Source organism: Haliotis cracherodii, unplaced genomic scaffold (assembly GCF_022045235.1).
Source record: "Haliotis cracherodii isolate W230 unplaced genomic scaffold, xgHalCrac1.p SCAF_3, whole genome shotgun sequence".
In the NCBI taxonomy this organism is placed as follows: Eukaryota; Metazoa; Mollusca; class Gastropoda; order Lepetellida; family Haliotidae; genus Haliotis; species Haliotis cracherodii.
Window position 1 is genome coordinate 29,799,962 of NW_027266286.1, and position 26,560 is coordinate 29,826,521.

Sequence of the window (26,560 nt, forward strand, 5' to 3'; positions counted from 1 at the left end):
TTCACCAGTGTGTAAGGTTGTGAGACATGCATCCCTGGGGTAAAGTAATACAGAAAACATTTCCAGATGTACATTATATTTTATTACCTGCGATATTTGAGCCAACATCTCATCAAAGACAGAAGGTTAAACCTAGCTGATGTATCATCATTCGGACTTGACATCAACATTGGCAAATCAGTAATATATATTTACAGACAGTATATTACACTGCCATGAACTTGGTGAGAAATCCCACAGTGAATCCATAAATATGACATTCACTTGTACACATGTACATCCATAATAAGACTGAAAGGTATAAATGTGTGTTGTTTAACATGGCACTAACAGTATTCAACCTACAGGACTGCAGCCTGACAAACTAGTGATTGATACGTCATGCCGTTGTGGTACGACGACATGCAATCAACAGTCATTGCCTGATCACCAAATCCATTTTGTCGCCTCCTCTGAGTTGGTGGGGACTGATTCCAGCCCAGAAATTCATATAGTTGCATCGTATGACATGCAACGATTCCTGGAGACGTATTCTTACCCAGAACCAAAATCCAAGCAACACATAGGCCTACAGCCTGTACTTGATCACACACACTGTACAATGTAAGAGTAATCACAACTTCCCCTGTGAATGTTAGTGCATACACTAAACAGGTTGAAATCAAGATTAAATATTGGAATAACTATTAAATAGTTTAACAATTTCTTGCACATTAAAAATAGAATAATTTGTAATTCTCAATGCAACTAATGGCTTCCCAGAAGATGTTCTGAACATCCAGCGATGTGACCGCTAGGATTATGCAGCCATTGGTTTCAGAGATTTCTTCTGAGACAGGTTGATCTTGTCTCCCATGCTCAAAGCCATACCCTGAAAAGAACAAAACAGTAGCTTAATAAAAATGGAGCTTGTTACTTTACAAGGTTGCATGTAGCTTGTTACTCTGCATGTAGCTTGTTACTCTGCATGTAGCTTGTTACTCTGCATGTACCTTGTTACTCTGCATGTAGCTTGTTACTCTGCATGTAGCTTGTTACTCTGCATGTAGCTTGTTACTCTACAAAGTTGCATTTCAAGAGATTTGTTCATAGTTAAAAATGGGATCCTCATCACTTTGTGTGTGTGTGTGTGTGTGTGTGTGTGTGTGTGTGTGTACTAGTCTGGACTTATGTCGGTTTAATAGTGCAAGCCCTCTGAGTTACCATACTGCAGTTTAACTCACTCTGACACATGATGCTGACTCCCAGCCTACCAGTCCTTGTTGTAGCTCCTTAACAGGAGTGTCAAACAGGGTAACAAGTACTATCATGTCTCTTGGTATGACATGGCCAGGAAATTAAACCAGCAACCCGGGCAGTTGCTGTCCACTAGAGGCAGGCAGTCTCCTACCCTGGAATCCCTGGACTACCCACCTGACTCTTGGCTCTAATCCTGATGTGACCTTGAACAGAGGCATCCTTGCCCAGGTGACCTGGCTTCTCGATGCTCAGATTGGCCAGCACGTCCTCCCCGAAGATTGACCTGGCGTACAAGTTGGCCGCCATGAAGCCGCAGCTGCCTGATATAGCCTAGGGAAAGAAAGAACAAGTTATAACATGGTCAACTCTGCAGCAACTATCCAGCACGGACAACGAGTGCTCCGAGTGCTCCGACTTTCAGAAATCCACACTCCTACATAGACCTTCTGATAGTATTGGACCCTTCTGATCACAGTAAATATACAATGAATCATTTTCATTTAAACAGACCACAACAATTTATTCCATAAGACATGATGTTAATAGGTGTCACTATGTCAAAAGTTCACCTTACTCATCAGTGTTGTCTTCACACTGGCCATTAACAGCCCAGCCAGTTGAGCTACGGTAGTACCACATTGAAACAAGATTACAAATTCTACAAAGCAACTGAGGTTTGTGAGATAAGGAAGATATGAGAATTCACCATGTTATTCTAATACGAACAGAACATAACTGGCTAAAGTAATAAACAACAAAATAATTCATGCAAACAACACTAATACACATGCAAAATACAAACCAATCATGTTAATGTTCAACAACATCAAATTACAGTTCAAGACACATTTTTACTTCTATGAAATTTGAAAATTATTCAGGGAAATCTTTAACCAATTGGAATGAAATTAAAAACACAACAAGGGTTACTATACTCCATGGCCCACTTGTTCCAAGTGTATAGACGTTTACCTCAAAGAGTTTTGACAATCGTCATATACGTCTTGATATCACTGGTTCAAGTTGGTGAGTCAGTGAGCTATGTTTACTGCTGATGTAAACAATATTTCCATGACATCACTGCATCAAAGACAAACGTCATAAATGTCTACCACTTGGTGAAACTCACAAGGACCTGTAGGAATAGGTGATATGGTGCCATCAGACTAATGATGATATCATAATCTGAGATTAGAAACCTCTCTTGGCAGATCCTGGGTCAATATTCTATACAGCAAATATCACCATCATAGGCCTCTGGGCAACATGTGCCCCATGTTGAAGATACCACAAACCTTCCAACAGGGTTCAAAAAGAATAGTAGCTTTTTTAAAAAAAAGAAGTCCACAGTATAGATAGTGTGTGACACTGGCAGAGGTTTTAAGCTACTGGGAGTGGTTGAGGGTTTTGGTGTACTTAATGTAAGGTGTGCTGGTCCACTGTATAGATAGTGTGTGACACTGGCAGTGATGTAAGCTACTGGGGGTGAGTGAGGGTCTTGGTGTGCTCAATTTAACAAACATAAACATGCGAAGCAAAGGAACTAAAAAAATCTACCCAACAGAAACTATACTTCATCAACATGTTAACTCACTTCCTGACTTCTTAACTCTTCTATGCATAATGACATGAGATTGTTATGGAAAACATCTTCCTCATTGTTGGTCATGATATTTCAGTGGAGAGTAAACAGCTACCCACTCAACAACTCTAAACTGCTCACAACAGAACACTGTACCCATGTGGGAAATGGAAGCCCCGGGCATTGGAGGGGCAAGTAAACAGCTGCCCACTCGGCTACTCTACACGGCTCACAACAGAACACTGTACCCATGTGGGGAGTGGAAACCCGGGGCATTGGAGGGGCAAGTAAAGAGCTACCCACTCAGCTACTCTATACGGCTCACAACAGAACAGTTACATAAAATGGACAAAGAAGTCTTGATATCTCACTTTCTATGCAACACATTAAACCTTTTACTAAACCACCTGGTTGACAGAGGAGGATATAGTGGCTGTCTTGCCATGGGCTGCAGTGAGTTTACTAAACCACCTGGTTGACAGAGGAAGATATAGTGGTTGTCTTGACATGGGCTGCAGGGAGTTTACTAAACCACCTGGCTGACAGAGGAGGATATAGTGGTTGTCTTGACATGGGCTGGAGTGTGTTTAATAAACCACCTGGTTGACAGAGGAGGATATAGTGGTTGTCTTGCCATGGGCTGCAGTGAGTTTACTAAACCACCTGGTTGACAGAGGAAGATATAGTGGTTGTCTTGACATGGGCTGCAGGGAGTTTACTAAACCACCTGGTTGACAGAGGAGGATATAGTGGCTGTCTTGCCATGGGCTGCAGTGAGTTTACTAAACCACCTGGTTGACAGAGGAGGATATAGTGGTTGTCTTGACATGGGCTGGAGTGTGTTTAATAAACCACCTGGTTGACAGAGGAGGATATAGTGGTTGTCTTGCCATGGGCTGCAGTGAGTTTACTAAACCACCTGGTTGACAGAGGAGGATATAGTGGTTGTCTTGACATGGGCTGCAGTGAGTTTACTAAACCACCTGGTTGACAGAGGAGGATATAGTGGTTGTCTTGACATGGGCTGCAGTGAGTTTACTAAACCACCTGGTTGACAGAGGAGGATATAGTGGCTGTCTTGCCATGGGCTGCAGGGAGTTTACTTAACCACCTGGCTGACAGAGGAAGATATAGTGGCTGTCTTGCCATGGGCTGGAGTGTGCTTACTAAACCACCTGGTTGACAGAGGAGGATATAGTGGTTGTCTTGACATGGGCTGCAGTGAGTTTACTAAACCACCTGGTTGACAGAGGAGGATATAGTGGTTGTCTTGACATGGGCTGCAGTGAGTTTACTAAACCACCTGGTTGACAGAGGAGGATATAGTGGTCGTCTTGACATGGGCTGCAGTGAGTTTACTAAACCACCTGGTTGACAGAGGAGGATATAGTGGTCGTCTTGACATGGGCTGGAGTGAGTTTACTAAACCACCTGGTTGACAGAGGAGGATATAGTGGTTGTCTTGACATGGGCTGCAGTGAGTTTACTAAACCACCTGGTTGACAGAGGAAGATATAGTGGTCGTCTTGACATGGGCTGCAGTGAGTTTACTGAACCACCTGGTTGACAGAGGAAGATATAGTGGCTGTCTTGCCATGGGCTGGAGTGTGCTTACTAAACCACCTGGCTGACAGAGGAGGATATAGTGGTTGTCTTGCCATGGGCTGGAGTGTGTTTAATAAACCACCTGGTTGACAGAGGAGGATATAGTGGTTGTCTTGACATGGGCTGCAGTGAGTTTACTAAACCACCTGGTTGACAGAGGAGGATATAGTGGTTGTCTTGACATGGGCTGGAGTGAGTTTACTAAACCACCTGGTGGACAGAGGAGAAAACAGTGGTTGTCTTGCCATGGGCTGGAGTGTGTTTACTAAACCACCTGGTTGACAGAGGAGGATATAGTGGTTGTCTTGACATGGGCTGCAGTGAGTTTACTGAACCACCTGGTTGACAGAGGAAGATATAGTGGCTGTCTTGCCATGGGCTGGAGTGTGTTTACTAAACCACCTGGTTGACAGAGGAGGATATAGTGGTTGTCTTGACATGGGCTGCAGTGAGTTTACTAAACCACCTGGTTGACAGAGGAGGATATAGTGGTTGTCTTGACATGGGCTGCAGTGAGTTTACTAAACCACCTGGTTGACAGAGGAGAAAACAGTGGTTGTACCAATCCCACAGTGCAGCAACAGGAAACAGCCATGCACCATGCTCCAGGAAACAAGAACAGCGTGCTTAATAGAAAGATTTCTACTTGCATTTGGCACCGGTACCTTCTCAGGGGTGAGACACTTCATGTTGGTGGTCCTCATCACGTGTTGTAGGAACTCGTGAAGGTCAAGGATGTTGGTGTTGACCGCAACCTTGTTCTCCCACTCAAACTCCGCCCACATCTGGCGGAACTCAGAGTCGGTGCAGCTGGCGGGCACGATGTAGTCCATGATGTCAATGTGGATGTCGTTGAGGACAACACAGTTGCGGTCACTTGCTGCACCTGTCACATCGTACACTGTGGATAGGAAAAGGAAAAAGGTCAGATTAAACCATATATCACTATCAGTTGTGTGATAGTGGATCTCATCAAATTTGTCACAGGAAAAAATAACATTCATTTCTTCTTAATATCATGACAATGTTAGATTAATCTGGAAGCCTTGTTGTTTATACAGCTCATAAGGGAACTCTCACTTTAATTTGTTGTATGAATCATTAACCATAAACAAAGACAAAAATACAACAGTAAAACAAACACCTAACAAATCACATGTGAACAACAAAAAGCCTGGAAATATTAGTCTGCACTAAACAACACCAGTAACATATCTCACCAATATTTCCAAAGATGATTCCATTCTCTGTAGAGGCGACCTTGACATTGGCCTTGATGTTACAGAAGTCGTGGGGAGCCATGGTGAGAGGTTGGGGTTTCTCCACCAGCTTCAAGTCACCTGCAATGTGGGGTAGTAATTACAGTCAAGTCTCGTTAATCCGACATTTGTTAATCCGACACTAATGATGGGAACTGTTTAAATCAGTGCTATTTTGACCCGTTAATCTCTCACTCCCGACTCTGACACACGTAATTTGCAACAAATTACTGAAATCACTCATGTCTTGTTAATTCGACATAGTGATCAGTGTACTCCGTGGTCATCTGCCTGCGAGTACACAGCCAGTGTTTTTAATAAGTCATACAGTCCGTAACAGTTGTTTTGTGTTAAGCTTTAGAGGTTGCATGATTAGAAAACATATTCTGCTAACAATGTAACATAACAATATGAATATTTATTTTTTTATTACGTGTTTGTATCATTAGCTATTGTGTAGTTCTCCGATTTTATATCACGAACGTTGATACTACGTAGTTTCGTTAATCCGACAAAATCACATGCAACCAACTATGTCAGATTAGTGGGACTTGACTGTACATGGTGGCGGTGAATGTTTCTTCATACTATTGTGAAAGGGAAAGCCTAATTATAGGTTTCTGTAAAGGTTGTTCTTCCTTGTTCCCCCAATGATGACTAAATAGATCACCCAGATGTAGCATACCAAAGAGGAAGTGGATGCATCTGACATCATCACCCAGCACACAGGTGTCTTCTCCCTCTATCCTTGAACTACTATTTACACTGCATGCTCCCAGGTGCAGTGGGCGTACAAAGAAAGTGATCACTTTATGGCACATCCTACTTAAACACATACACAACCCTGACAAGACATGTTCAGGAGTTGGCCCCGGGATTCGGGCGATCTTACCAAGAGTAGCCAGCTCCAGGGTGAGGTTCTGCAGGGTGTCTGACGTCTGGTTGACAATGAGGACGTCCAAGACAATGTCATACTGGTTCACGTTCACGTACGCCTCCGCGTACACAGGGTCGGAGAAGCCAGTCAGCTGAGTCACCTGGAACACAAAAGATACTGCATTAAACATCACGTATCAGTGTTTCCTTGAATACTAACTGGCCACAAATATCAGTATGAACTCTTCATATGATAAGACATAGCATGTACTGATCAGATAAAGCATCAATCGTTGAATGTGATGTGCAGCAGTCAGCAAAATATCGTACGGTGAAAACATCAAGCCTGGACCAACCAAACCAGTGACTGACAGCATGAACAACAATCCATTAAGAAACAAACATTTTTACTTTGTTATCATCTGATCCCCATATTATTCAGCACTGTGTCTCTTGCAACATCACAGTCGGTGTGTGTAATGTTAGAGGAAAGCTCATAGTGATGCAGGTCTTTTACCTCTGTGGAGAAACTAGCGGGCACAATCTGGAAATTGAGTCCCAATCATAGGTGCATCGTGATTTGTAGCATGTTAGAAAGCTGTGCCACCTGAGCCTGCCCTACTGAAGAAGCCTGAAGTGTAACATCACCTTGTTGAGCTTTGACGCTCCGGCAGGGTCAGCATCCTTCTTGTTGCTCATCCCAAGAGCCTGAGACAGGGTCAGCTCAAACATGTTCTGAATAATATAAAAATGATTGTTGAAAGAAAACATCATGTATACTAAGATAAAGAAAATACTGGAATCGGTGACACTAGTGGTGCAGGATATCACCAGAGAGAGGTAGTTTAAATATTATCCAAATTCCTAACATCTGGAACATGTCTTACTTACCTCCCCTGTGCCAAGTTCAGCCCTGTTGACGAGCTGGGTGAAGGAGATGGGGTCATCAGCTTGAACCTTCACCACTTTCTTCTGTGCAGCCTGAAAGATGAATTCCACTAATGACTTCCACAGAATGGCTGGACGTATAATGTGGAATAAAGTAAAAGTTGATACTTCCTTTTCTCTGAGGGCAGTTGCCTAGTGGTTAAAGCATTCGATTGTCATGAGGAAGACTCAGGTACGATTCCCCACCTGGGTACAATGTATGAAGCCCATTTCAGCTCCTACGTCATGATATTGCTCTGACCCAGTGTTCCTTTGCTGGGATCATTATTTGCCATTGACATGATCAGTGTTAAATTTTTGCAAATTATTCTCATAATATTTGAGCGAGTGAGTTTGGTTTTACACCACTTTTAATAATATTCAGGCAATTATCATGGCGGGGGACACCAGAAATAGGCATCACACATTGTACCCATGTCGAGAATAGAACCCAGGTCTTCGGCGTGATGAGCGAATGCTTTAACCACAAGGCTAACCGACTGAACCTCATAGAATTTGAATCACTTGAAGATTCCTCTGTACATATGTTCAAGATATTCAGGATATTTGTATGTTCATCACCTCAATGTAGTCAGATCAGATCCGCCACATCTATTACCTCTTGCTGTGCCCTCTCCTCTTCAATCTTGGCTGCCAGCATCAGTGACAGGGACCCTCGACACTGGTTGTTGAAGATGTCGGTCATGAGCTCCGACTTCTCAGCCAGCACTCGCAGGCACATCGCAATACGATCAATGTCATCATCTGTGATGGGCTGTAACACACAAACGCAAACAACATTGATTTCATACAGAAGACTCCTGTCAAAGTTAGGGGACCAAGGAAGACCTTTATGTAAACAAATATCCTCTTTGTTTGTCTGACGTTGATATTTCCATGAGCCACGGCTGAGTCACAGGATGAGATAATGTTATTTAACACAAAAAGACAAAAGTTGGTACAGAAGGGAGTGGTGACATTCACTCAAGGGATATATCCATTTTATATTTTGTGACATATAGAGCATTCCATCACCAAATACATGATGAGTAAAGAAGATTGTTCATTGACTCAGGCTGAAAGTTATGTGACATTGAACATTACTTCCTTGGAAAACACTGACCTTGGTAGGAAGTCCTGATTTGCCCAGATGGATGATGGTTGCCATGATGAGCATGGACTCTGCCACAAAGGCCTGCACAGAGAGAAGTGGTTAGAGTCAGGCTGGTGGAAGGGTCAGTATTAGGCAGGTTTCTTACAACGTTCTGCACATCACTGTCCATACTTCACATACAGTATGATTCTCCATCTTAATTGACTATACATGCTACTCACTACTAGTTAAATAACACCCAGTATTGGAAGGCTGTGTTGCAATATCCACCAGCCATGACAGATTAACTATAGATATATGCAAAAATAAGTAAGGATAAGAATTTATGGATGAACAACTTCTTTATTACAATTAAGAGCGACGTTTCGGTGTAGGTTCATCGCTCTTAATTGTAATAAAGAAGTTGTTCATCCATAAATTCTTATCCTTACTTAGTACTCCAACTTTTAAATGCCTATCAAAGATGAAAAAAATCAGGTGTTGTTTAACTTCTTTTGAGTAGTACATATATATATATATGTCCACTTTGTGGTGTAGTAGTCACGTTTGTCTGTTTTTACTAACATAATGGAGCTATTTACAACACATGGAAATCCCCTGCACCCTACTCCATGGGCAGCTCATGACCACTGCCTGAAACTAGGTGTAGAGAAGATGTCTGCCAGGGTATGGCATGTGTTGCCATTTGTGTGATGCTGATGCAATCAGATCACTCACTTGTTTGAGCATTCATTGGTTTCACTGTCACTTGAACCAGTCTATGCCTTGATTTGTTGGTAAAACTGCTAATCAGACAAGTGTATTCACGGGTGCATGTAAAACCTTTGAAGTATTGACGATGTCTGCTCAGGGATCAACCTTGGACCCATTCAAACAACACTCCTGACCTGAGGAATGACTTCAATAGCCACTACTCTAACAAACACTTAATACAGTCCATCACGAAAACTGCTTTGTGGATTGCTTCTCACCAGGAGTGAATGAGTGAGAGAGTGACCTTTCAGCAATATTCCAGCAACATAAATGGGCACACATTGTACCCATCTAGGGAATCAAACCCAGGACTTCGGAGTGAAGGGTAAATGCTGTAACCAATTGAATACTCTACCATCCTTTCTGATAAGGAAGATGTTCTCACATTTTGTCTCTTGACATCCTTGTTGATGTTGATGTAACGGAGACACAGCTTGGTGAGAGTGGTGGCTAGGGCGGCGCCAGTGAAGAACTCTCCATCCATCAGATACTGCCGCATGGTGGGTCTGGGAACACAAGCATAGGCTCATCAGATGCTACATCACTGGTGCAAGCCCACTGAGATGCAATGCTGCAGTTTAACATGAATACCTCATTCAGACACAGTATACTGACCCCGAGCCGACCAGTCCTTGTTTTAGCCCCTTAATGCCGAGTGCCAGACAGGGTAACAACAAGTACCATCTTTTAACGTCTTTTGGTATGACGTGGGGGAATGAACCCTGGGCCTTCCGCTCGTCCAGTTGACGCTTTACCACTAGACTACAGAGACGGTCTTAGGTATAGCAGTAACATACAGTTATTAACTATTTTCAGGATTCAACCCATCCATATTACCTGCATTACAACTAATGATGACAGTTCTCAATTTTGAGGGGTCCTCAATTCACTAATGATAAAAATTTAGGGTCCCTAATTAAACAAAAGCTTAAATAACCACAGGACCCCCAAATGACTGACATTGACTTTTCAGCAGACTTCGATATATAGGTTAAATCACTTCACGGAATGCCAATCACAAGCCATTGAAAGAATACTTAAATATGACACGAGCCAATCAAAAAGCCAACGCTTGAACCACTATGCTACCCTACCACCCCTCAGTGAATTCAATATTAATGTTGAGATATACATTTGGTTGTATTAGAGCAATGTCTGCTGAAGGATGTCTTTCAGTTTGTTGATGATTGGTGTTCCCTAAACTTCAGTTTCTGTGTTACCTCTCTTCCTTCTTGGAGCTGGATGTTGCGCTGAAAGCACTCTGGGTGGCGTACGTCCCATCAGCCGTCACCAGTCTCTGTACTCCACCGCCGGTCTGCATCTCTACAAGGGGGAACAACATGGGAAAGTGAGTTGAGATTAATGTTGCTTCAAGCATGATTAACTTACTTACTTAATTACGATGTCAGAGGAAAGTGATGTCCAAAGTGATGCAGGTCTTAGACACTTGCCACTGGGGAATGGTCCTCACCCTGACCACTATAGTACATGATGACCTATTCTGCCACGACTGAGTGAGTATCACTGCTTTGAACAGTATTTCAGTTATATCACAGCCTGTCAGCTTGATGTGGGAGGGCCTGAAATGATGCAGGTCTTGCCACCTTGGTGAAATCCATGAGCACTAATATGGTGCTGACAAACCAAGAAACAGTCATGATGATCCAGGACACAAATCCCAATTCACATCCAATGCCAAAGGGATGCAACTCTGTGCAGCAACCTTTAGCGCCTCAGATGTGTGGGCCACCCATGTCCCTAGGCTGGCCAGGAACCAACACGAGGAACATTGATGACACATCTGTTGCATCTGGGGCTACAAGTTTCCTCACCTTCCTCCTTCACTTCCCCAGCAGCCTTCTTGATCTCATCATCAACAATCGGGATCTACAACACAAACAACAACATAGATAACAAAAGAAGACAGTCATTTCAATGAGGAGGTTACGAGTTGCCTTTAGCAATATTGCAGGTATATCACTGCCTGGTGGTGGACAGCTGCTACAGAGAAGCAGGACGTGTGAGGGCTGTGTGTACATACATCTCCCAGGGCCTGTCTGATGAGGGTCATCACCAGCTGGATGTCCTCGGAGCTTGTGCAGTATTCTCCCAGGATCCACAGCGCAGCTCGGTGAATCCTGGAAACACACATACATCCTGTTCAGGGACATCTTGTACAGCATTGAAAAACTAAGAAACCTAAGCACTGAGAAACCTGGTCCTATGACATGAAACAACCTAAATTCTCAAACAGAAGCTGATATATATGATAAAAATTTGCATTATCAGATAAAAAAAGATGACTCAGTTGGAACATATGGTGAGAGTTGTACATTCTGTTGTGACCATACTTTACAATATAAACACGTCACAGACATTTTAGCAAAGTCAGAACAAAAAACATCAATTGTTACCCCCATGCAGTGGTATTGTAATAAAAAATGGGAGTAGAAATTTTCTGACTTCAGACCAGGGCCCTGTTTCATAAAACCATCTCAGTGTTATGACTGTTGTATCTGCGCCAGACTTCCAGCTCGTCGTGGAAGGGGGCTGAGGGGTGTTAGTTACAGACAGGGACTCACTTCATGGCCTTGATGGTGGGGAACACCTCCAGGAGCTTGCTGATGATAAGGGTACGCAGCTGCTCGAAGCGCTGGACAGCCTCTCGGACAAACACCAGCACGTCAGCGGCAGCCAGCTCGTTCTGATCACCCAGGAACTCCATCAGCTGCAGGAGAGGCACATTACAGTCACAGTGCTCCAACAGGCATTTCTTATCTTTATCTACAGTAAACTACGGTTATGACCAACTTAAAGGGACCACCAATCTTAGTTCGATATAACTGTAGTTCATGATAAGCATTTTGACCTTTTTACTATTGTTAATTGAGGGTAAAATTGAGGACAAGGTGTTGGTACTTAATCCATCTAATTGCTTGCCTTCAATATTATTGCCATTTTGAACAAACGTGCGTGACCATTGATGTTTTGATAGGCTGACTGGTGACACGTGAGCAGCTCAGAGATAAACAGTTTGTTTTAAACTGCATTGTCATCGAAAAAAAAACAGTTTGTTATATCTGTCAATTCGTTATAAGCGAGTTCATCATAAACATTGTTTACTGCATATTAAATATAGGATGTCATAATGCTGTATACAAATCATTTTAATATACGTTTGCTACAGTTTATATTAATGACTTAAACTTGAACTTGTTTTCTAATTTCAATTAAACAATGACCTGAAATAAGGGAACTCATTTAAGACGAGAGGTTGAAAGTTAACTGATGACAGCTGGATGAACAGAATGGACATTGTGCCTTGCAATAAGGTTACTTTGATTTTTGTTCCTGATGAGCTCCATGTGCACATCATAAAGCAGCATTTACTCTATCCCTTAACTCAACTAATTACAAAAGTGAACAGTTGTATAAAGAGCACCACTGGTATGACTGCATGAGATGATGTTTGACTCACCACTGGTATGACTGCATGAGATGATGTTTGACTCACCACTTATATGACTGCATGAGATGTTTGACTCACCCCTGGTATGATTGCATGGGATGATGTTTGACTCACCACTGGTATGACTGCATGATATGTTTGACTCTCCACTGGTATGACTGAATGAGATGATGTTTGACTCACCACTTATATGACTGCATGAGATGTTTGACTCACCCCTGGTGTGATTGCATGGGATGATGTTTGACTCACCACTGGTATGACTGCATGATATGTTTGACTCTCCACTGGTATGACTGAATGAGATGATGTTTGACTCACCACTGGTATGATGACTGGAGCAACATCGGGGAACTTGACGCTGCACTGATGGAGCGTGCGGACAAGGAGCTGGCGGTACTTCCCCGTGTCCTCATGCTCAACATTGTTTGTCTTCACCACTTCCTTCTTCAACACCAACACCATCTGACAGACACAACATACAGCGCGTTACAACCTCTATACCAAGACATCCGGGTGTGACAGGGTGGGTACAGCAACATCAGTCAAACAGATATTCTGTAGCCTTGTTGTATGAAATAGATGCTAGTGCAGTTGCATGGCGAGCTCTTGTACAAGGTGACTGTAGGACTATGACATGTTATAACATAGGCTTGCAATGACCACAGCACTCCAGTTGCTATGTGCAGGTGGTCAATGAATGTAAGTCATGACATGATAATGGTGTTTGAATTGTTTTATGATATTTGTATTCAGACAGAGGTCAGATTAATGAAAATGCTTAGGATTACCAAAATATGGTGTCTCATCTAGCTTGTAAGATAAGGGTGCGTTGCAAATCACCAATCACTTGCAAGCTATGTACACCAATTGACCTTACCACGGGGTGACCAACTTTCGGACGCTTGCAATCTTACCAATTGCTGGCTGAGGTGTCTCTGATATCAAAGCAAAATGGCCACCAAGTTTGACAGTGGAACAAGAAATTCTTGACTGGATCAACTGTCTGCTCCACATCCTCGAAGTAGTCACAAATTCATCAGCTCCTCATCAAGCATCTTCTATTACGTTCTTCATTAGGTCAAGGCAACCAAGCAGTAGTTGCGCCACCAATTTGGAAGAGTGTGCAAGTGCTTCGAGCTGTTGCAGACCCTAATAAATAATTTGCTTACTCTAAGCCATTCATGGCTTGCAACGTGCCCAACATTCCTTGTGAATGTCTCAACATTCCCTTTTGGAACATCCTAGTAACCTTTTCTTTTCATTCTAAATAAAAAGTCTCCTGATTCTAGACTTAACATTAAGTCTATTGACGTTGATGTCAAAATGCAAGATGTGAAAGGTGTTGTCACAGAGTGTGAACCATTCATTCCGCACCACCTCTCACAGTCTATAACCATGAGAAGGAACTGAGGCTGACAGACTGACCTCCTCAATGGATCTGGATGTGACGAGGTCAAGGGCGAGTCCGAGGGTCTTCTTGCGGACCTCCTGGTCTGGGGCGTTCAGAACACGCAGCACATCCATCACCAGCTCCTGCAACAATCAAGAGGATTCATTTGTGTCGTGAGGAGCCATGTGTGTTGTGAACAGTCAAGCGTTGTGAGGGGTCATTTGTTGTGTTGGGTCATGTGTGTTGTGAGAAGTCATGAGTATATTGAGGAGCCATGTGTGTTGTGAAGAGTCAAGTGTTGTGAGGGGTCATTTGTTGTGTTGGGTCATGTGTGTTGTGAGAAGTCATGAGTATATTGAGGAGTCATGTGTATTGTAAGGAGCCATTTGTGTTGTGAAGAGTCATGTGTTGTGAGAAGTCATGAGTATATTGAGGAGTCATGTGTATTGTAAGGAGCCATTTGTGTTGTGAAGAGTCATGTGTTGTGAGAAGTCATGAGTATATTGAGGAGTCGTGTGTGGTGAAGAGTTTGGGTACAAATGCTACTGACCTGCAGGACTTTCTCATGTGCAGCGACATCCTTAAGGTTTATGAGTCTGTCCAGGACAATCAGCTTGACATTGTTGTCACTCTCCTTCACAATCAGCTCGATGTAGCAGCTGGCGGCAGCCTACAGTTGGAAGCCACAGTATGAGCATCTTGTAGCACATTACAAATTACATGAAATTAAGTAAATATAAAATATAATAAATATAATAAATTCACCAAAGAAAATATATAACATTGGGTTTTGATACAAATGACACCATAGCAACAAACATAACACACAGGAATTGCTGTGGATAGTTCCCGAATAATTGAGATTGCACACACTTGCCCATCTGTTAAAAGGAGGGAACATAAACCTAAAAATTGTAATCAAGTCCTCTTTATTATGTGCTACTAACATGACTAATGAAACAGAATTTGAGACAGTCCACTTTTTCATGTAACTTATACAATACATGATACAATCAGAACAATCATTATCACAAAGATACTGGCCATGTTTGAGACGGAAGGCAGCAAGCCTCACCTTGATGGCCGTGGGGGCACTGGAGAGTGTGACGAGGGTGCCGGCGGCCTCGTACCTGACGGCGGGGCTGGAGGAGTTGAGGAGGTTGTAGATGCAGCGGATGAAGCGGGCACGCTCAGAGGGGTTGGCATGGCAAACCTACAACACATACACACTTTCATGCACACCAGATCTTGAACGGTATCTGTGGAAGAAGTCACAAAACTTCATCTGATTCATCTTACATTCAGAATTGGCATTTAATCTCATTAATGTATAATTTGAACAAACATCTGCTCAGTCATTGCTTCCTCAATACCAGGTTGGATAGTACTGAAAGAAATATGCATGTGATAATGACACCTCGGACATTGACACACCTATAACATACAAGGGAGACATTTTCTTCCACTTAATCTATAATTTCTTTTGTGGTCACTTGAACATCCATTGGGACATTCACGAAAGACCTATCAATATAACTAGCAGCATGACAGCAAGTCTTCTCTTCAATGTCAATATGCATTCCCAGGCTGTGGCCTTACCTTGTAAATGAGTTCCACGATCACCAGCTGTAGTATGTCCCCGAAGGAGGTCACCTGGTCAATACAGCTGCTCAGGTAGTTGAGGGCACGCTCCTGGGGTTAAAAAGAATCAGTTACAGATCATCTTCCTGACAATCATAGTCACCTAGGTCACAATGACAGTCAGAGATCACCTAGATCACAATAACAGTCAGACATCAGCTAGATCACAATAACAGTCAGAGATCACCTAGATCACAATAACAGTCAGAGATCACCTAGATCACAATAACAGTCAGAGATCACCTAGATCACAACAACAGTCAGTGATCACCTAGATCACAATAACAGTCACATATCTTCTAGGTCACAACCACAGAGCTCATCTACCTCACAACCGTAGTCAGAGCTTATATACATCGCAGTTCCAAATTGCCTACCACACAATCATTGTCAGAGATCACCTAGATCACAATAACAGTGACATATCTTTTACCTCACAACCACAGAGATCATCCACCTCACAACCGCAGTCAGAGCTCATATGTACATCACATTCACAGTCAGCCAGTTGTAAATGCTGACCACTTGTGGATTTCAACCCACAATTAGCAGATCCAGCCAAGGTAGCAATGGACCTCTGTACAACTAGTTGTATCGATATATATCAGCATAAAAAATAACTTTCAAGAAACTTGACAACACAAAGATATAAATGTAACAAAAAATGATTTATTGAAACAGCAGCACTAACAGAAACTTCCAATCACTTTTACTGAATATAAAACTTATCAATTAGAAATAACCAGTGCTTTATTATAAACAGTGTGTGAACATAAACTGACCTGATCAGCATGGATCAGCATCATGAAGGCATTCCTCTTGCAGGACATGTCCTGTTCCCCCTCCAGGAAGTTAGCAATCAGTTCGGGGGCATCCGGGATCAGGAAGTCAAAATTCCTGAAAGAGGGATTTGGGAGTCAGTTGGGTCACTTTCAGCAGTAGTTCAGTAATATTAAGGGTTTGGTGAAACCCCTGAGTAGGACCATGGTGATGACAGACAAGGGATCATAACTGTCAACTCTGCACTGCCAGTTGCACCACCTTACAATGACATACAATTCCTGAAAGCAAACCTTTCATGCCCCTATATTGTTTGGTTTCCTAAGCAGTCTCCTGCAGTTTTACTGACTGTAAAAAACCTGTTAACAGCATTGCAATCTTTAAGTCAGTTGGTGAGGTTATGATTTTTTTTATATCAAACATAACTCTCTACCCCAATAGGTAACTCTTATCAAGTGTTGGGTTACCTTTATTTGTGCGCATGCTACACATGTAATTATCTTGTTGTCATTTAACAACGAACTCCTCAATATTCCAGCTGTATGACGGCGGTCTGTAAATAATCGAGTCTGGAAAAGACTGTCCAGTGATTGACATCATGAGTATCGACATGCATCAACCAACAGCGAGCCCGACCACCCGATGCTGTTAGTAGCCTCTTATGACAAGCATAGTTGCCTCTTACGGCAAGCATGGGTTGCTGAAGACCTATTCTCTACCCGGATCTTCATGAAAATATAGAGTGTCACTGTTAGTATGGAGAATGTATGCTTCATCTGCAGTTACATACCCTACTCCCAGAATGGTATACTTCTGGAAACTCTATGCATTTAACCTAAGTGCAGCATATCATCTATGTAAGTAACAGTGTCATATCAAAATTGAAGTTAAATGCTAACAAAATGTTTGTAACTTCAGCGCAATAAAGCAAACAGTGCCTTTCAGATGAAAATATCTAGGGTCAGCTGGTGCTGTTCCCCATTTGTAGGAAGACTAATGATACACAACAAACGCCTGTGACCTGACCTGCAGGTGATTACCATCATTACATGGGAAGTAATCACAGTCATACAACTAGGTCCTTTGTTACTTCATTTAGATTTATTCTCCAAACATAAGGTCAGTTGTTAAAATGATATTTTGCAAAACAATATTTCTATGAAGCAATATTGAAATAGCATAGTTAAAACATACAATACACGACCTATTTTACTACTTTTAAAGCAAACTATTTTGAAACCAGTTGGCAATCGCAATTATTGCATAAATACTCTTTTATACCATTTATAATACCATTTGAAAATGATAATTGCTGAAATTAGAAATTATAAGTATTTTCAAGTGTATGTGCTCATGTCAAAATTGTAACACAACTGTTCACAACTCCACCCCCAGAGTGGACAGGATAGTGGAGTGGATAGGATTTCTTTTTTCAAGTCACCATTACTTGGACAAGAAAATCATTGTTTAATGGTGACATTTGATCTCACATCAAGGTTTTCTCTACCAATTTATTCATTCATTCAGCTTGATCATGTTTGACAGATCCTTCGAACCTGAACACAAAGCCAGATGACAGGTGTATACTGTATCATGCTCTGTTACATTTCCCTATCTACTGGGGAATTATAAATTTGCAAATTGAAAAAGGATAGTAGTCTGTCTGCCTGACTGAATATAAATAAAAACAATTAAAACAATTAAAAAATAAAGAAACAAATATCAAACACTTCAAACAAGATAACAAAAGAAATATTTTAAAAGAGATGAAAGAAATTTTTTTTAAAACTATGTTTTTCCCTTGAAAGCACCAAGTTATAGATGAAAATATTTTAAGTCATAGTTAAAGTAATTTAAATCAATAGTTAAATCACTAATACATGTAATAAACAAGTGCTACACAGTGAGTCAGGCAGCCAGCCCTGCCTAACATGAGCCTGCAAGATTGAACATGTTGAATCAATACTGATCATGTGACTTAAGCTCAACACATGATAGGGCTATTTTTAGATTTCCAGGAAGTCAGGGTTTCCCAAGTAGAAGCTACTTTCACTTTTCAGTTTGCCACGAAGTGACAACTCAGAAGGCTATCAAGTAGGAGTGTATGCATATGAAATGAGTATTTGATCCCATATCTTGAGAATTTGGCGTGTGAGATTACAACACACAGGTTTCAAGGAAAGGATTACAATCGTAACATATAAGATGGATGCATTGGGATAGATAATGCCAATGTGAAGAAGACTGCTGTTTGGTGAAATTATGGCCACATCAAAATCAGTGAGTACAACTTCAATCTTATTACCACAAAGGTAGTTGCTGAAAAAGGATATTACAATTATCAATTGACATTTATTCAGAAGACCACTGTGTAAAAGATGTTTCTGTGCTCCAATTACGTGTGAATTGCACTCACGCACTGCATTCTCATCACAACAATTGTCCTGCTGAAAATACAACATATGGACATTGAAATAAGGATCAATAGCTAATTCAGTTTTACATAGAAAATACTAAATAACATGTTACCCTTTGAATGCTTACAAGTGTGCTTAAACAGTTGCATTTTCCCAGTTTGGTTAAAATTCCTAAAGGTTAAAAATACTGGGTAAGCTAGGATAAGGTGAGTTATGGCCTGACAATTAACCCTTTGAGGTCTGCCCACTGGGGCATACCACTGACTGAAGAAAGGGGTAGCTGGTGGTCCTCCACAAGTAGTATGATGCTTATGTGCGTGTACTATCTTGGCTAACAAGTTCTAGTGGCAAGTTCATTAACACATAATAGTACATGCTGATGTCAGGTACCCCATGACTGGGTAAACGGTGACAGAAAAGGGAATTCATTTGCTTTAAAAATGGAATACTATTGTTTACACCAATGAGCTTTAATGAATAGTGTTATGTCATTCATCAAATGATTGTGAAGGTTTAGACCTTAACATAGTGAGTTACTCAATGACATACTCCTAATTAATCCCATGTGATTGTTTATGGGGCTTCAGCATACTGTATGTTGTGATGTTGAGATAACTGGATTATCATAGCACATACACATTCTCATGCAGACCTGTCAACCCTCCCGCATTTTGCGGGAGACTCCCGCAATTTGATGAAATCTCCCAGTCACCCGCAAGATGGACTATTTCTCCCGCAAAACAGAATTCTTCATTATTTAAAAAATTCGCCTCCATTGTCCCGCGAGTAAAAACAATGAACGGGAAGTTTGCGTCCCGATCTGTCCGGTAGGCTCCCGGATTAGCAACCCTTATCACAGCCACCCGCAGGGGGACCCAGATGGGCCTTTCTCCAGTAATCAACTGCTAATAAAATTCATATGGTGAACGATTGAACAATGTAAACTGTTAAGAAAACTCGGATAGTCCTAACAGGTGCCTGGAGGGTGAACTTGAAATGAAAAATCAGCCAAGTATTCATCACTTCATGAAATGAACTGTTGTCTTCATGTTCTTAGCGTGTTTATATATTCTTCCATAATTTAAGAACGTAGATACATATGGCCGGTCCAGTTATACATGACTTTATTGGTTATCAGATTTGTCAGAAACTTTGTTAAAACATCAACATACCTCAAAGTTACGTCATTGAACTCTTGGAAATGAAAACAAAATATGTCCTGCAAGCGCCGTCTTCAGAAACAACACTATGCGTGATTGGTTGATTCGGTAGTCGAAATAACAATGAGTTACACGATCAGGCTTCCTCACAGCTAGGATTTCAAAGTCAAAGTTTAAAGTGAAACTTATAAATTTCCTTTTGACTGACATCGTAACTTGTGTGCACAGAAAATATCAAAACAGAACTTTATCAAATTTCGCGAGAATGTATCATGTGATTATTTTACACGATTTGATTGGCTAATAGTTTGCTTGCGTCCCAGATCTGCAATCTAATTTGCATACAACAGTACTAGTCAACTAATGAGATTAACACATGTCAAGGTCAGAAAGGTCAACAACGACAACGAGACTCATTTCATTCATAAATTGTAGTAAAACGTAATAGTTCTTCCAAATATGGCATACATTTCTTGGAATGGAATAACGTAAACATTTCTAGGAAATTTAAGAAGCGAAGTAATGGGACTGTCAACAGACTACCGCAGACAGAAAAAAACAGTATATCTTATTGAAATTAAGGGCGATGATGTTGCGTCAGGATAAATGCATTTGATATTTCTTTGGCGAATTTTGTAACCAACATCGCGCCAAATACTCAGAAAACCTGCATTGTAAGGAAGCCTGACAACTGGTCGGATTGAACACGTCGTCAACTGGTCAAGCTACCGATTGTGAAATTTCAGTATCTGTTTGCGTTTATCTGAGATGATCTTTGAACGAAAGTTATATGGGTAGATTGTGCTGGGTTTATTTTTGGAGGAGGAAATTGCAAACGGAAATTAAGCAAGCTGTACGTATAAGAAACTTATTGATTATTTATTGTTTCAAAATATTTGGTTTTCTTTGTAACATTATTTTTAAAAAAAGTTGGAAAATATCTTATCTTCATTATCTTAAAAATCTCCCCCTTTGGATGCAAATCTCCCCCATTTTGAAGTCAAATCTCCCACATTGTCATGAGGGGTTGACAGGTCTGCTGATAAGGTTTCTGCATCTGATCCACTTGTCTGACTAAGTGCGACAATGATCATGATGCTGTCCACTTCTCTTCTAACCGCTATTCCACATTGCCTGTAGCCATCTTCAACACATCGTACATGCTTACCTAGCTTTGTCATGTTTAATTGTTGTAATTAACTTCTATCAAACAATTTTTAGAGAATTCTGGTATCGGCTTATCACACCGACCTCTTAATAGTCTTATGAGCAACACATGTGTCCATGGGAGTGTTGTTAATTTCATTGTCATGACCTGCACATGCACAACATGAGTACACCATCTCTACCTGTAACAAAGCACTGCCTACTTGTCTCAAATGCATTTTGTGAGTAAATAAGATAATCATTAAAACAATAAACACAAATCCTATTTTCAAGGTTTCAGGGTGGGATAAATATCATGAAACATAAGATTCAAAATGAAACTTTCATTTTGTCTTAGCTTTATTCAAAATGAATTGTCAGCACAAAATTGATTTGTAAGTTCTGATATGTATTTACATTTTTATGTAAAATCAGAAAGAAAACGTAATAAATGATATCATTTCTGTCATATTCGAGTAATTTAACACTATTACAGATGAGGAAAGCTGTATTGAACTTCGCTACTGCAACCTCCAAGAACATTGTCAAACAAATCACAGTGGAGTGGAGCAAAAAGAAAGTGAAGATCTGCAGCCTGTGTGTGTCAATATGTACAGTAAAGACTGGGGAAGTAGTCCTCATGTTCGTGACCTTGCAGCCAGGGGAGACAACTGTGGACCTGCCACTACAGCTGGGAACAGAGGCAGGCACAGTCAGGCTTGTTGTCCATGGTCTGGCCGAGAAGGACTCAACACTAAGTCAGTACTACACCATTGCAGGAAGTTGTATCAAACAGATCACCAAGACTATAGCAGGTACACTAAATAATAATTCTTTGGAAAATGCAGGAAAAACATCTATTTATTGCCTCAGTTTTTGCTGAAGATTGCCTCTAATGTATGCAAGGACATAATATTTTCCCTTCAACTGACTTACATTACTAAAGCAGCACTCACTTGACATTTTAATGAAATGTACATGGGTCATGGATACCATTTCACTTTGATAGGCCTTGAGATATGACACTAATTACATGTACATATTATAAGTAATCAGTCTTGTACATCTTCAAATAAAAGAAATATCTCTATGAAAAGTTGGAATAGAATAAAGATCCATTGCTACTTAGACAGCATCAGTTGTAAGAAACGTTTTCTGAGAACAATATTTCTTGAGAATTACTATTTTTAACGAAAAATGTTTCAGAAACATCGGATGGGAAACTGACTCTCCAGTTATCGAACAAGCACACACTAGATGCCACATGTACAAAACTTCAGGAAAAAGTGGTAATTACATGTCGTTTTTCTATCTCATAAACAGTCACCACATGTACATAACTTCCTATATTAAGTCGGTAGGAAGATAGAACGTAGGAGTTTTGAATAAATTGCTCATATGCATAAAAGTGATTATCAATGCTGATTGGTTAGTTCAGGCATTATGGTTATGGTAAATAAATTACAAATATTACAAGTGATTACACAGCATTTGATTGACTAAGCATGCAGTCTTTTGGCAATTATGATGCTCGAAACCTAAAACAAATTGGTCCACTGCCACTAGTGCCCCTGTTGCATTATTGCACAGATTTTGTGTTGTTGTCTGCAGTATTTGTGTTAATGATTAAATTAGCAGTCTGTGAAATTAATATTTTTGACCTATTGGTCCATCATTGTTTATACAAGGGGTTAGACCGTATGCACGCTGGTTCCTTTGTTCATACTTCCATAAAACATATTTAAGTCAGTTATTGATAACATCATCCATTGATCATGACATCAGAAATCGCTAACTTTATGTCATCTAAACATGTCACTGGCAAAGCTTGAGCATTGGTAATAAATGACATTACTAGTGAAAAGTACTAGCAGTGAAACGATACAGCAAGGTCACGATACATTAAGATTCACAATACATAGTTCACCATATAATATGTATCGCGACACACATATTTACATCAAATCACATGGAACCTTCTTGACTTTAAATATTTCAGAGCAGATTCAAAAGAAAAGCTAGCTGTAGACACATGTTCATAGTAGCTATTTTTTGTAGTGACACTAATTACACCACAACACATTTTGGGATATTTGGCTTATTAAAATGCTGGGGGGGGGGGGGGGGGGGGGGGGGAATGTGTGTGTCATTCAACAAGTAGTAAGTGTATCGTCTTGTATTGATACAGGAAAATATGTATTATGTATCATATCATGGAATGAATACCCCCTAAAAACTACATGAAGCAACACCTGTTTCCTTTCATCAACTATTGACACACGTATCGCCCCACAACTGATTTCCGTTATCATGTTTTGTGGCCCTACAGGAGGAGTTTCAAATCGGCATCAAACAGCAACCGCCATCTTGGTACTACGTATCTAATCTGCCAACAACAGGAAGCAGACAAAAGCCATCCACACACCAGTTTCTGATAGTGCTTCAGCAGCGAGAGCCATTTGAAGAGTCACTTATGCTGCAATCAACAGCAAACCCCAATGTCCAGATTCCTGTAGAACTGCCATCGCTGACTGACTTCGCCACCAAGGTGTACTGGTTGAAGTCAGTGCTACAGACCCAGAACTACACACTGTACACAGTCTTCAGAAAGTCAGACACGCCTTGCTTCAGAACATGTGAGTAGGATGCCAGCAGTGTCAAATACACTTGCCTTATATGGCAACAAATAGTCTAGCTATATCACAGCGTGCTGCAAATAGTCGAGATTGGGACTAGCAGACCATTGGTTGAAGGCATCATGTGGTACAGGGGACCCATCTTGCCAGGAATTCCAATGAGTGCGGGGGTGGGACCAGTGATCGATAAGTCCTGAAAGTGACCTTCATAGTCTTTATCTACAAGACAAGCAAGTCATTAAAATTTCACAATCTATTTTCAGATTTATCCTTAGAAGAAATGACCACACTTCACACAAGAGCCACGTCTTTGGTGCCCAAGAACAAGAAGAAAGACTGTTACTATGCCATCCCCTACTTCTACAGAAACAAACCCCCGGAATACTACAGCAACATCTTCAAGAACCGTGACGGCATCATGGAGACATACCGCAAAGACTACAACGGTGACCGAGGCTCGCCAATCAATGGCAACATCGATGGTTTGTTCTTCGGGACAGGTCTTGATCCCAAAACACGTCTTCCTCCTGCATTTTCCTACTATGGACGGCAACGTCTCTACATTCCAGCTGACATAATCTTCCACGACGCTGCCAATCTGTACTTTGCTGACTTCTACTGCCACTATGAAGTGCATTATGTAACCCTGGTTCTCACTGAACCTGGTTCATCTGCTGATGTTTTCTGCAAAAACCGCTTGTTGAAGCTTGATCCCTACAACAACCCATTCCTGTACAAACAAGCCACGGGCCTCCCACAGTCCCGGCCCCAGATTTGTGTGACTCATAAACTACATGTGGAGGTCTTCTATACCGAACATGTCAATATTGGGGCATTGATCTCATCAATGCCCATGGATGTGTTCTTCAGAGATGTGCAACCCATGGGGGCTGGCAAGAGCAAACCTAGTGGAATCCAAAAAAATGCAAATTGCAAAATATGCAATTTGAAATGAAATATCAACTAAATTGTTATCAATTGATGTTCATGAAAAATTACATGTTTTTTGTAATTCTACGATGAATAAGCTTTAAGAAAATACTAAATGTAAGATTCTGAAAAATGTATACATAGGAGAAATTTGCTGTAAAAAAACAATATTTTGCTGAAATCTCGCACATTTTTCTCCAAATTTGACCATTTATTATTTTCTTGGGACATTTTGTTTCACGTCATTCAATAACTGGTTACGTCTTCTACAGGTTATACATGAAGACATTTATAACATAAGGACAAGAACCCATTGACTTTATTTGAACACTGTGACTGTCATGATAACAGTAAAAACGGCAATTCATTCAACAGTGGTGCATCATTGTGTTCTCTTCCACTCATCCAAAGTGCTTTATTTCATTGTTTTATCGGCTTGACATGTTTCAAACAGGTGTTAGTGTTACATATATAATTGTAAAAAGGTCGGGATCTGAAACAATCCGTGGTATAATATGTAAAACCAGACTTTATTTTGTGTAAGATTTAAGTGCATTTGTAGGAATATTTTATCGTGGGTAATCATAACATGCAATAAAACACAACCGGTGCATCTAGTAAAATGAACCTTCATTTTCATTTAGTAGTCAGCGTTAATCTGTTACATTTGTGTAAAATATATGATTTTAATGAGATTGAACATAAATAAGCTGGCAAAATATACATTGTGTAAATGTGCCTCAGATTGCCAGAATGCTCCTATTTTTACAGATCGCCATTCAATTGATCTCCATTCAAATTAATCACACTTAATATCTTATTAACTGTAAGTAAACAGGCTGCGAAACCGCATCATCAGTGGTTCATACTGGGAAAGGGAGGTCACTCTAATTTAAAATGGGAGCCATCTCTGTTGTTTTCGTATCTGCGAGAAATTTCATCAGTCACGCTGTACGTTGTTGTTGGTCCAGCTATTAAATGCCCAGCTTATCCCTAAGATAAAACGTATTCTTAATTAAATGTTTGAATGCATTATATATTTATGTTTCAATCCATACATCTTCTCAGATTGGTTTAGTGCTGATAACCATTTTCTAAAATGTGGGCCCACTTCTTCTGTCATATAGTGATCGAAACAGGTGGGCCCACATTTCTTTGAAGTTTGAATAACGACACCACAGCTGACCACATTTGTTCCATAATGGTTTTGCAAAAATAGGTACAAAGCAAGAAACTTAGATCTACTCCAAAATACATTTACAGAGGCTATACCACTCATTCTACTCATTCCAGTATAACAAATCAATCTAATCATAATTTTTTGTGGCAATATAAGCCTGAAAATATGTCTACACTTGAATTGAACTCGGACATGATACAAGCCTATCACCTCAAAATTGCTCCATAAAATTACTCATGAATATCAACGATCCCACAAACTAGTTTTGCGATGTTCGTAGAAGTGTGTTCTGCTGTAGTGTCTTCGCAGTTGTAAATTCAAATCCAATTATAAGTCATAATACTTAATTCAAATAGACAAAATAGCAGTTTGTTTACGTAGTACATATTCTCAACAAGTGCGTTTAGTTTCGAATGTGGGCCTACCTCGAACTTTCGATTAGGCAAACAGAGT

The 26,560-nt window shown here is 40.7% G+C and overlaps 2 protein-coding genes across 3 annotated transcripts in view; one reads left to right on the forward strand and one right to left on the reverse strand.

Annotated features, from left to right (window-relative positions):
• Positions 1 to 59: 59 nt before the first annotated feature.
• Positions 60 to 26,560, reverse strand: part of LOC139473768 (coatomer subunit beta-like) — a 36,399-nt gene continuing 9,898 nt past the window's right edge. The window contains exons 5-24 of one of the 2 annotated variants that reach the window (XM_071256520.1): positions 16,641 to 16,755; positions 15,817 to 15,909; positions 15,293 to 15,430; positions 14,768 to 14,887; positions 14,253 to 14,360; positions 13,146 to 13,289; positions 11,938 to 12,083; positions 11,397 to 11,493; positions 11,188 to 11,242; positions 10,576 to 10,678; positions 9,741 to 9,861; positions 8,612 to 8,683; positions 8,108 to 8,263; positions 7,453 to 7,542; positions 7,210 to 7,296; positions 6,578 to 6,722; positions 5,647 to 5,766; positions 5,092 to 5,327; positions 1,414 to 1,569; positions 60 to 871 (exon numbers count right to left, since the gene is read on the reverse strand). In XM_071256520.1, the coding sequence (XP_071112621.1) occupies positions 800 to 871; positions 1,414 to 1,569; positions 5,092 to 5,327; positions 5,647 to 5,766; positions 6,578 to 6,722; positions 7,210 to 7,296; positions 7,453 to 7,542; positions 8,108 to 8,263; positions 8,612 to 8,683; positions 9,741 to 9,861; positions 10,576 to 10,678; positions 11,188 to 11,242; positions 11,397 to 11,493; positions 11,938 to 12,083; positions 13,146 to 13,289; positions 14,253 to 14,360; positions 14,768 to 14,887; positions 15,293 to 15,430; positions 15,817 to 15,909; positions 16,641 to 16,755 (2,374 nt within the window). In that variant the 3' untranslated portion in view covers positions 60 to 799. Of the gene's footprint in view, positions 872 to 1,413; positions 1,570 to 5,076; positions 5,328 to 5,646; positions 5,767 to 6,577; positions 6,723 to 7,209; positions 7,297 to 7,452; positions 7,543 to 8,107; positions 8,264 to 8,611; positions 8,684 to 9,740; positions 9,862 to 10,575; positions 10,679 to 11,187; positions 11,243 to 11,396; positions 11,494 to 11,937; positions 12,084 to 13,145; positions 13,290 to 14,252; positions 14,361 to 14,767; positions 14,888 to 15,292; positions 15,431 to 15,816; positions 15,910 to 16,640; positions 16,756 to 26,560 lie in introns of both variants that reach the window. The other variant, XM_071256519.1, reaches the window with a different exon arrangement.
• Positions 18,716 to 26,074, forward strand: LOC139474133 (uncharacterized). Its single transcript, XM_071257009.1, has 5 exons — positions 18,716 to 18,918; positions 21,858 to 22,176; positions 22,568 to 22,650; positions 23,691 to 23,997; positions 24,261 to 26,074. Exons 1-5 carry the CDS (start codon positions 18,901 to 18,903, stop codon positions 24,950 to 24,952), a joined length of 1,419 nt encoding a protein of 472 aa, XP_071113110.1. The 5' UTR covers positions 18,716 to 18,900; the 3' UTR covers positions 24,953 to 26,074.

Bases quoted from the DNA above. Each gene is read 5' to 3' on its own strand.
- LOC139474133 (XM_071257009.1), top strand. The intron at 22,177-22,567 runs GTACACTAAATA...AAAATGTTTCAG, and splicing joins GATCACCAAGACTATAGCAG to AAACATCGGATGGGAAACTG. The intron at 23,998-24,260 runs GTGAGTAGGATG...ATCTATTTTCAG, and splicing joins CACGCCTTGCTTCAGAACAT to ATTTATCCTTAGAAGAAATG.